At 37.3% G+C, this 11833-nt stretch overlaps 1 protein-coding gene across 4 annotated transcripts in view; it reads right to left on the bottom strand.

Annotated features, from left to right (window-relative positions):
* Positions 1 to 3594: 3594 nt before the first annotated feature.
* CCDC50 (coiled-coil domain containing 50) overlaps positions 3595 to 11833 on the bottom strand; it is a 70045-nt gene continuing 61806 nt past the window's right edge. For all 4 annotated transcript variants that reach the window (XM_034999825.1, XM_034999826.1, XM_034999828.1 and 1 more), the window contains one exon: positions 3595 to 9907. In XM_034999825.1, the coding sequence (XP_034855716.1) occupies positions 9888 to 9907 (20 nt within the window). In that variant the 3' untranslated portion in view covers positions 3595 to 9887. The remainder of the gene's footprint in view (positions 9908 to 11833) is intronic.

The raw sequence follows: 11833 nt of genomic DNA, 5'->3' as shown, positions 1-11833 counted from the left end.
AAAGTTTCTTTGTGAAACAGAAACAAAAAAAATACCCATATTTACGGGGAAATTTAGAAAGCCATGCACAAGTCCAAGGCAAAATGAATACTCAGAAAATATTCTTCTTAAGCTTTGACCTCAGATGGACCTTAGGCTCAGTGAAAATCCAGCTAAGTGTTAAAGGAAGGCTTCAGAACAGAGCCAATCTGCAAAGACCTTAAAAGAGATTCTTTTCCTTACCCCTAGTGTTCAAGAAAATCTCCATCAAACACAAGATGAACAAAACCTAAGGAACAGAGACTATAGAGACCACAAATGAAGGGAATACAATCTCTAATAAAAAAAAAAAAAAGGAAAAGTCACTAGACAAATGACTAGTGAAGGTTGACCTTCAACAACCTTCAACAATCAAACTGTAAAATAAAAACAAAGACCCTGGGGAAAAGGAAGAACATGACGTCCAGAGATACCATATTATTCAACTGTCCAGTTTTCACAAGACATACAAACTCACAAGAAACTATATGCTATCTACAAGAGACTCACTATAAATATAATGGCATGAATAGGTTGAAAGTGAAAAGATAGGAAAAATGAGCTAAGTGGCTATACTGATACCAGAAAAAATAGGCTTTAAGTGAAAAACTGCTACAAGAGACAAAGAAGGATATTACATAGGAGGGTCAATTTCATCAAGAAAACATAACAATTATAAACACATGTGCACCAAACAGAGCCTCAAAATAAATACAGCAAACATTAACAGAATTGAAGGGGAAATACATAGTTGGAGACTTCAATACACCACTTTGGATACAACACCTAGGTAGAAGATCGATAAGGAGATAGTGCACTTGTACAACACTGTAAACCAATCAGATCTAACAAATATATAGAACACCCAATCCAACAACAACCAAATACCACTCTTCTCAAGTGCATATGGAATGCTGTCCCAGAGAAACTATGTCAGACCATAAAACGGTCTACATAAATTTTAAAAGACTGAAATCGTACAAAGTATCTTCTCTGATTGCAAAGTAATACAGCTGGAAATCAAGAGAAGAAAGTAAGAATATTTACAGTATGTGGAAATTAAGCAACATATCTTTATACAACTAATGGGTCAAAACAAAAATCAAAAGGGAAATTAGAATATACTTAGAAAAGAAAAAAAAACCAGCAAAAAATACAACATAACAAAACTTATGGGATGCAACAAAGGCAATACTCGGAGGGAAATTTATAACTGTAAATGCATGTATTAAAAAGAAAGATCTCAAATCAATAACCTAACTTTACATCTTGTGGAGCTAGGGAAAAAAAAAAAAAAACACCACTACATTGAAAATTATTAGAAAGAAGAAAATTAAATTAAGATTCGAATGGAGATGAATGAAATAGAGAATAGAAAGAGAATAGAATCAAAACCAAAATTGTTTCTTGGCAATCTGCTGGTTGTGGAAGTAAGAGCAATGGGACAGTACAACCAGGAACGCATGGTCAGCAAAGGGTACAAACTTTCAGTTTAAGTTTGGGGGATCTAGCATACAGCCTGGTGACTATGGTTAATCATCCTGTATTGTATACGTTAAATTTGCTAAGAGTAGCTCTCAAGCACTCTCACCCCACCCACCCCCAACACACACAGCCCCACGAAAGCGAAGGATGAGGGAGTTGACGCTGTGTTAGTTTCACTGTGCTAATCATTTCACAATGTATACACACATCAGAACATCATTGTACACGATACAGTTTTATCAAAAATAAAAAAAGTTTTTAAAAGAACACATGACCAGATAGGAGGCCTTTCAGCCAAGTGTTTTAAGAAGTCCTTGTGACCTTCCAGGCCCTCAGTACTGTATGGGGCTACTCTTTCTGGGGCATTTACTTAAAGGAACCCGTAGCCTTTGATAGCAGGAATTCTAGAATGTTAGACTGCTGCAATGTGCTTATTACTGTTATGTAAAAGAACGGAGTTAGAGATGGTAAGTGGTGTCCCAAGGTCCTGAACCAAGTTCAAAGCCAGGACTAGCACCCAGGTCTCCTTATTCCTGTTGATGTATTTAGTACACTATGTTGAAGCCTTTATGTCTTTAAGCAGGTAACCCAGATATAATGGGGAGCCAAATCCCTACCCCTACCCTGTGACTTGTAGTAATCCAAAGACTTCTATAAAGACTTCACCCAATTTCCAAGGTGTAGGAGGTGAATGTTCTCCTGGCTGCCTGTGTTTTAAGAAGGGGCTTTCTAGGGGCGCCTGGGTGGCTCAGTTGGTTAAGCGTCTGCCTTCTGCTCAGGTCATGATCCCAGGGTCCTGGGATCGAGCCCCGAATCGGGCTCCCTGCTCAGTGGGAAGCCTGCTTCTCCCTCTGCCTGCCCCTGCTTGTGTTCCCTCTCTCGCTGTCGCTGTCAAATAAAATCTTAAAAAAAAAAGGGGGGGGGCTTTCTAGTGTGCCGAGCTCTCCACACATGGCCACAGTTTAACATCAGACTCAGCCACTTTACACAAAATTCGCCCAATCATACTGGGTACCTCCTCCTACTGCAGACCAAAAGGAGCTACTTTAATTGCATATTTAATTTTTTTTAATTGGCCTGTAGATATGTCTACTTCTTTCACGGTCAACTTTGATCCAGCAATTCTTTAGAAAAGGAAGGTTGAAATCAATATACCAACTTTCTTCAACACTGCATGTCACTGGTGTGTCTTATGCATCTGGTAGTGAGATCAGTAGAGCTATATTACAGAGATTGTTTAGATTTCCTATTATATTTGCCAGAGAAGAAACTAAGGCCTAGAGAATGTGCTCCAGGGAAGCTAGTTATCTCTTTAAAAATTTAGTAGTCATGAAAAATAGGATCATATTTTCAAGATACCTCCTAATTTCTGCAGCATCGGTTTCTGTATCACGGCTAATCAATCAAAAAAAAAAGAAGAAACAAACTTGTAAAGATAAAAAGTTAGGGGCGCCTGGGTGGCTCAGTTGGTTGAACAACTACCTTCAGCTCAGATCATAATCCCAGGGTCCTGAGATCCAGCCCCATCGGGCTCAGCGGGGACCCTGCTTCCCCCTCTGCCTGACGTTCCCTCTGCTTGTGCTGACAAATAAATAAAATCTTAAAAAAAAAAAAAAAAAAAGATAAAAAGTTTAGCGGTAGTTGTACTTCTATCTATTTTCTCAAAATCCACAGAGTACCAGGTACAGTGCAGACTTGAGTTGCTGCACTCATGGAGTCTTTAGTCATACAGATTATTCTGTGAATATCCACTTACCTGTTTTTCACCCACATACATCAAACTAAGACACCAACCACCACACACAAAACAAAGCCACTTCTCTAAGCAACTTCAGATTTAGGAATACTTGTTGAGGACTTCAATGTACTAGGTATCAGCATCAGATTTGAGAGTATTTGTTGACAATTTCCACGTACTAGATATCATCATCAGTGCTATACATGGTTACAGAATGTGGATGCAACTGGAGTAAGAGAAAATTCTACTGTTTTTAAACAAATATCTATTAGGGTTACTTCATAAAGAAAAAATACTCCTCCTCCCAGAGCTTCCCAAGTCTTGAATGCAGTAAAGAAAACATGAGACCATTGTTAAGAAATGGATGACTTTATTAAGAGAGAAGGACAAGACTGGTGTTTGCCTCAAACCATCCAGGAAAACAAGCACACAGACATATACATACTTTGGTTTAAAAATTATTCATAATATTAATGTTAAACCTGATATTTAAACAATCAAATGGGACATGAGTGTAGAAAACAAACCATAAAAACATAAGCTTGCATAGATGAACTAATGTAGATGTAGAACTGGCATTTAAGGGAGGCGTGAGCACTGGAGAGTGCTGACTGACATGACCACCTCAACCTCCCAAGACACACGGAAGTCAACAGCACCATGTTTCTCGTGTTCCTCAATGAGGTCATCAACAGGAACGACTTGTGCTGTGTGAAGGTGAACGGAAATAGACGGTTTCCATCAGCCTAGTCCAGATGGGTGTGTACATACCCACCAGTACTCAACACCAGTCACCTTTAAGGCATCCAGAGAGTGTCCCTCACAGTTTCATCTAATCTCTAAATAGGCATGTGGTTTGAGGTGGCCTCTTTGTTTTCTGTCCTCAGACAGACAACTGGATTCCATCAAGGTTCTGTTCAGTTCCATGAAGTAGCTATTTCAAAGCTGCCTTTCCTTCTGGGGCTCGGCTACAAGTTGATGAGCACTTGGGTTAACATCTCACTCATTTTTTAAACATATCCACATTCCAGATGCCAAAGGGCTTCTTACCAAAGAATCCAAAACTGCCTGGGCACTATGCAATTTTTCTCAGGAAAGCACTTTTCTGAATTTTAAGACAAATGACAGCACCACCTCTCATTTCCTGAGCAACTTGATTTATATGTGCATACTCCTGTACTTTATAATCCAGCACCTTTTCAAAATATAATGTTGTTCTGGGATGGATTCTTTTTAAGGAAAACCCTATTATAGAGAATTCTTATTGTGGAACACCTATATGCTACCTTCCCACTGTATCTCCTCATTATTTATAATACTTCATGAAACAAATATTGGGCTGTCTTTAAGAGGCAGGTGAAAAATCTAGCTACTTCTGAAAAAGGGCATTTGGCTTTCAGTTTATAGCAAGAGCTAAAGTTTCAGGGGCTAATTCAGTGATTTCAGGGGCTAATTCAATCAGAAATAAAAAAAAATTCTGACATCAAAAACCCTCTTACTAAATTTAATAGCTAGAAACTATTTTAGCAATTATGGTCTGAAATTCACTGCAACAAAAATATAGCCTAAGTATGCAATGTGTAATGGTATATTCTCTTAGCTGTCTTTTTACTGCTCTTAGTCCTTGCTCTTTTGTGAAGGACATGTCCCTCAAGAACCCTGTCTTTCAATTCTCCTCTTCTTTCTATATGAACCTCAGCAATGAGTAATGGGGCACTAACTAAAATGCCTAATTAATTCGGTCCTCATCTGAAATGCTGGCAGTGCCGGCTCACTTTGCTATTGCAAGTTATTCAAAAGGAGAAACCCATCCTCTAGTTTGCCAAGAATAAACAATAGCATATAAAATGCATTAGGAACATGCTCCTAGGCAGTATTCACAGATACAGAAGGGAAGAAGATGGTTTCCAGCACTAGATATTTCCAACAAATCAACATGATTACTTAGATGATTCTGTCAATTTATGGCATCAAACACAACCTTATAAAAACACTCTGGTGTTTTCCTTACCACAGCAAAAATTTTCCTGGTTAATTTTCTTCTAAAAGTAGTAAAATAGAAACATTCTTCACATCTAAGGAGCTCCCATTTCAAGTAAATGTCTCTGTTTCGTTTGGTTTTCTTTTTTCTTTTTTTTTTTGTCAATGGTATGCATTTAAAAACACAAGAGGGTTGGTGAAATCCTCACAAAACAATAATTGACTTTGCTACACAATACAGCCTTTGGAAGTATCTTCTACATGGTCACTTTGAACAGAAAGACAGTCAACTCTCTATTCAGGAAGTGATAACCGGGAGCATCTGGCAAGGGAATTCTCACTCTCCTTCCGCCAGCCTGTTTTGGCCATGCCACTGCTCGTTCACAGACTGAGAGGCAACTCAATGAAATGATGTATCTATCAGTGTATAGGTCACCCATAGCTCAGTGGGAGGGAATCCAGAGTTTCGGATGGCAAGGATGTTTGCGGATCACCAGTGAATTGTGTATCTCAATGGAGAGTTGACGGTCATTCACATATAGGAAGTACAGTGCACTGACTCGGTCAGAATCAAACTAATTTAAGGCAATACTGCTCCTCGAGACACTGCTGGCAAAAAGTGCAAGCCTCATCAGAAAAGTGACTCTGTAAGAAGTAAAATTTTCCCAGTTTACCCCTTCCTTTTTGACCTCTCTGGAAGAAAACTGCAGCATTTCTAACAACAGTTAAATGTCAGGAGCAACAAAAGCCTTGACTCTCCCCTTTAATAATCCTAAGTATCATCAGAGATAAATGAGATTCTCTGACCAGGAATCTGGGTGACACTGTGCCCCGTGCAGCATTATCAGAACAGTCTCCAGTTCGCTTCTCCCTGACCACATTCCCTGTTATAAGCTAAAGGAGAAAAACAGGATTCTATCAACAGTAAGATAAGCAGTTATGGCTTTAAGACTCACAGGCACCACCAGATATGAGGAGAAAATGGGACCACTTTATCTAGTCGCTTCTCTGACTATGAGCAGTAAGTAAGGGACAAAGTACTTTAAAAATCTGTTTTTTTCCTTTTGGCTGAAAGACCAGGTTTTGGTTATTTTATGATTGTTTCTAAAAAGCCTGCATTATGAGAATATGGCACACCACCTGCAGTGAAATCTACCTGAACGGTGTTCCTTTCACACAAATACTGTTTCCCCAAAAGGGAAAAAAAGCCTTTCAGTGCAAGTTCTATTCTGTTCTCAGTCCCTCGGAAAGCTGATTACACGGGGGTCTCACTCCCCTTATTGAGAGGGAAGCTCTTACGTCCAGTCACCAGTTATCTTTCAAAAAAACCATCACTGAATAAATGACTAATCCTGATATTCCCCAAAGTGATTTTTATACAAAGGCAACACCCATTAAAAATCAAGGCCCTAAAATGTTAACCACTGATGTGGTAAACTGAATGCACCATATTATATAGCAGGTGTTTCCAAAGAACAATTTGGCACAAGACAAAAATTAGAGAATATCTGACAGTATTGAAGAAAATAATTATCCATTAAAAGTTAATTATATTTATACTGAAAAGTCCTGATATCAATGGAAATGTGTGGACAGAGTCAGCAATGACTTTATTCACCATCCAGTTCGGCTGCAGACCATAGTAGAGAAGGAAAGGGGAAAACAGGTCCGGTTCACAATTTTCTAGAGTGAGTTCAGTGGAACACAAGGCCCAAGGTCACCTTGGAAAATGTTGATGGAGATCCAAGTGGCCGCTGCAAATGTGAAAAGGTTTTCCTCCTGGGAAACATCTATCCATATTTTCTTTTCTAATTTAGATGTTTCTCTATGATCAAAAACCTATGCCTTTTTTGAAGTTCGTTAGTCTGTTGCTGGTTGTTGTAAAGTCACTCAAGAAAAAGTAATTCAAAGGTATGCAAAGTCACTTTCTAAAAATCTCAATATTCTTTCAAAGCATATGTAGCAACTGTCCAGTCTCCTGCAAAATAATTATGTCTAACAATGGTTTCACACTACAAATTTTTTTCAACTCAGAACATTTAATCTGACCCTTGTCGGACCTTGCTTCCAAGCAATGAATTACAAAAAGTTAGGTTGGGGGAAGAGGGTGTACACATCCAGAAGCCTTATGATAAGGCTCAAAACATACTGTGCTCATTCAGCAATACTAGTGTTAATGGGGCCTCCAGAGAAAAGAAGTACAGAAAGATTGCCAAGGCCAGCATATTAGTTTACATCACAACATTAAAGCATAATACATTGTGGGCCTAAAAATTAAATTGTGTGTGGTCCAGTGGTATAAAGAGGAACAAAACGTTCCCACATTTATAGAAATACAACCAAGTGAAAAGCAGAGAACACAGTGAAGAATGTTTGGCAGTTCCTTTTAATATAGTTGTTAGTTACTTCTATAGTCTTAAAGATAATAATTATAATATTTGAATGAGAATTAGAGGATTTAACTAAGAAGAAGAAAAGAATTACTCTGATACTCTTTAAAAAGTGTTTGCTTTACAAAAAAAATAAAAATATTTTAAAATTCTAATTTTTTAAAAACCTAAAAAAAAAAAGTAACAGATTTTCAATACAGATGTTGAATTGGGTGTCACAGGGAACTACATCACCTCTGGCCGCTCACTAAGACAGCTGAAACACTAACATCCAAGGCTTAAATGTTAAATGGCCTCACATTTTTTTGAATGAAAATACCTCCAGATAGCATTTTACAGTAATAAATATGATTGGATAAAGTACATGAGAAGCAAGACAAATGCAGAATTTTTAAAGTAAATCTGATCACTGCATGATAGAAAAATAAACATTTATGAAATAAAAATATGGCAAATGATGTTGCCCATTTGCCTATCAAAATAAAAATACATTGTGTTTTCTTTAAAGTTACCACAAAAAAACTTTTTAAAATATGAAGCAAAATCACAGGGCAGACAAAGAAAAACATAGCATTACTAGAAGTCAACAAGGCCTAAGTTTTGGATACTGAAAGCACCCTATAGAATGTGACTAAGGCTAGGACCTCCATCTCATCAGCCCTTGCTTACTTAACTCTGCTTCATTCATTTCATCAGCGTCATTCAAAGTCCTGTTTGTTTTTCTCTTTCCCCATTTCTTAAAAATGACTCATCTTTTAGGGTTTCTTTCTTTCTAGATGATCATTTCCCTAAAACTTGACTCTTAGCAACCTTTTACCCAAGTTTCTGCAATCCAAAAACGTTATGAACTAAAGATCTTTCTCAAAATGAAAGGACCCAAATCCACTCTGAGAAACTATTCTAAATAGCTTCCTGAATATTGCCTGACTTGAAAGACTATCCCGAAAGATAAGGCAAACAATAGGCAGTTCCCAGTGGGAAAAGAATGGATTAACAACCTTTTTCTCTAGTCATCTGCGTATTTCTTTCCTAAACAAACACTACACTGGAATGTCAAAAACATCAGATTTATACAATGAAAAATAATGGAAAGTCAAGCCGAAGGGACATTTTTATATATGTGTAGTGTGACTGCCATTTATGTTAACTAACAAGTATGGGAAAATAAGCATTTCCACAAGGTTAAGGGCTGGACAAAGACAAGATTTCTCAAAGAGGGCTTTAAAGGTCCTGTACAAAGGAATCCAATGCCATGTATCACTAATGAATATGTAAAGCCAATACCCGGGTAAAGAACCATTTTCTCTACTTCAACTTCATGTTGAATTAATCTGATTACTGACAGATAAAATATTTTTTGAGTGGCTGCCAACAAACACCACTGTTTTTTAAGTAAGAGGAAAACTTATCTATGTCCAGAGAGAATGCTGGCATTATCACTTATATAAACATCCTTCCAATTCCACTTCCCTGGGCTCTATATGTAAATGTAATAGAAGAGAAGGGGTACAAAGTTTTTCACTTTTTCACTTTCAGTTGACTTTGCACAGACCTGAGTTAATAGTTCATAGAATTAAACTTTTGCCAATAAATACTAATAAATAGCCCAGTGCCCAGAGGCCTCCAAAAGATTTGCTCTTCAGCAGAAGCAGAGAAAGTGTCAGAGAATGACATCTGGGCCAATTCTCCCAGGAGAGCTTATAAGGATATGCAAAACTGCTAGTCCTGGTGGTCAAAAACATGTTCCAACTGTTCCAGGTTTTGTTTGTTTGTTTTAATACTTTATGGTTGTCATTTTTTTTATTTTCTTGAAGAATACAAAAAGCAAAAGATCCTTCAATATACCATATACTAACGCACGAAAAAAAGCTATTTCTTATATTCTTTTATTCTGTATTGCATCCAAACATTGTTTTACTCTGATCATAATCTCCACAAAATTCTAACTGCTAAATAAAGCCTAGTCTCTAGATACCAGTACTCCACACCTAACAAAAATGACATTTTACAGAGCTTTTAGATACTATATCCCAGGAAGCATATGCAGCAGAGAGGTGGCCAATATTCAGAAGCTAGATTTTCTTGTACTGCCCAAGTGATCAGGAATAACCAAAACTTTTTAAATGAATTAAAATTATTTACGGCCAGAAGAACACTTGAAGATAAATCCCAGGAATACAAACACAGGAGGGAAAAAAATGAGTGTGGAACGCATTCTATATCATCCAGTAATGATTGCTACAGTGAGTCCGTTCTCAAGGCAGATTCCTAGGGTTTTACTGCTTATGATGGAAACCTTGGAAAGGAGAAAAGAAGAAGAAACATCATTAAAGAAAAACCTCAGAAATGCTCTGCTTTCTCCTTGCTCAGGCAAAATCATTTATCTTTATTTCTATGCATGTTTTCTTTGTTCTTTACTGTAAAATATTTACATACAGAGTCGCTGTGTTATTTCAGTATTATATATCAAATGTATGTCAAAGACAAAGGGCCTCCCCTAAAAAGTAGTGCATCAGTTTGAGGGAAAAAAATCATGAGATACTTCCAGTTAAGCCAGCCATGATGGAAAGTCCACCAACTGATGGAAATTGTAGTGTATGGGGTTGTTTTGGTAATGTCCAACTAATTCCATCTTTTACATAATGTCTTTTGTCGGATCAACACTGGATGAATGTCTGAATGGAGAGGGTTGGGGTGAGGAGAGCTTTCTAAAAAAATATAAATGCTTGGCAACCTCCCTCCCCTGGAAATTCTGATCTAGTCAGTCTGGAGTAGCTCTGTACATTGATATTCTGTAATGACCACTGGAAAAAAAAAATTAAGTTTGGGAAGACTTGGAAAAGGATAATAAAAACATGACCTAAGAAATCTTCAAAAGCTGTAACAAACAACAGACATCAATTTACAGGACCCACTATTTGTAAAGTCTATTGCAATGTGCTTTCATGTATTTAATTTATATGATCCTGACAACACTGACACTATTAAAATCACTTCCATTTTTAGATGAAAAAATTAATATAAGAATTACCTTTTCATTATTTCATTTTATGAGTATCATAAAAATACACATAAGTGAATTTGTGTATGCTTGGAAGAACAGCTACATGCAACTGATGAGGCAACAGAAGGCTGGCTGAAGACAAAACATAAGCGGACAACCTACAACCTCCCCCACCCCCCACTCCTGAGTGGGACATGTGTGACATTCTTCCAGGAATCTCCTAATCTTAATGTTAATGCCTTGCTAGAGGTGAAAAACAACATTAACTTGACAATGGCAAGGCCTCCGGTATCTTGGTATCTTGGTATCTTGTAGGTCCTCCTTAGCAGATGAAAATTCTCCTGAAACCTCCCTTTTCCTTACCTCCCCCAACACCATAGTATATAATCAGTCACCCCTCACAACCCCTGTGCAGCAGCTCTTTCTGCCCATGGGTCCTGACCCCATGCTTTAATAAACCACCATTTTGCACCAAAGACGTCTTCTTAGTAGTTGGCTCCGGACTCCACCCCACTGAATCTCACCTATCTATTCCTTTCATTTTAAAGATTTGGTACATATAAAACAAAATGAAATACAATACAATACAATAAAGATTTGGTCCAACTTAGACTTCATATTCTTTCCTCATCTCCTTTGCCCTGATTTTCTTTCGTGTGATAAAACTTTTGTGTGAATTGTACATGTATGTATGTAGGTACTTTATTTTTTATTTTTTAATTTTTCTTTTTTTTAACTTTTTATCTAAATTCCAGTTAGTTATTAACATACAGTGTAATATTAGTTTCAGGTGTACAGTATAGTGATTCAACACTTCTCTACATAGCACCTGGAGTTCATCACAAGTGCCCTCCTTAATCCCAATCACCTATTTCACCCATCCCCCCCTTGCCCCTCCTTTCTGATAACCATCACTTTATTCTCTATAGTTAAGAGTCTGTTTTCTTGGTTTGACTCTCTTTTTTTCTTTTCCCTTTGCTCCTTTGTTTTGTTTACAGTCACCCTTTTAACAATCTGATGAAAGCTACAAATTCTCCCTGGAGGAAAATGCACATACATATACAATCTTGCATTCAGGTTAAGGTGTTTTGTTTCCTGTTTTATCTTTTTTTTTTTTTAACAAATGAAGAATACTGTAATAATCTTCCAAAAGGAAGGATAACTTATTTTGCCACTCTAGCAATCTATAAGATATCATCTGATATTTCCAGCATAGCA

Source organism: Mirounga leonina, unplaced genomic scaffold (genome assembly GCF_011800145.1).
Source record: "Mirounga leonina isolate KUSES-001 unplaced genomic scaffold, KU_Mleo_1.0 Mir_115, whole genome shotgun sequence".
Lineage (NCBI taxonomy): Eukaryota > Metazoa > Chordata > Mammalia > Carnivora > Phocidae > Mirounga > Mirounga leonina.
The sequence above is the reverse complement of the archived record's forward strand: the minus strand, read 5'-3'. Positions and strand labels throughout refer to the sequence as shown.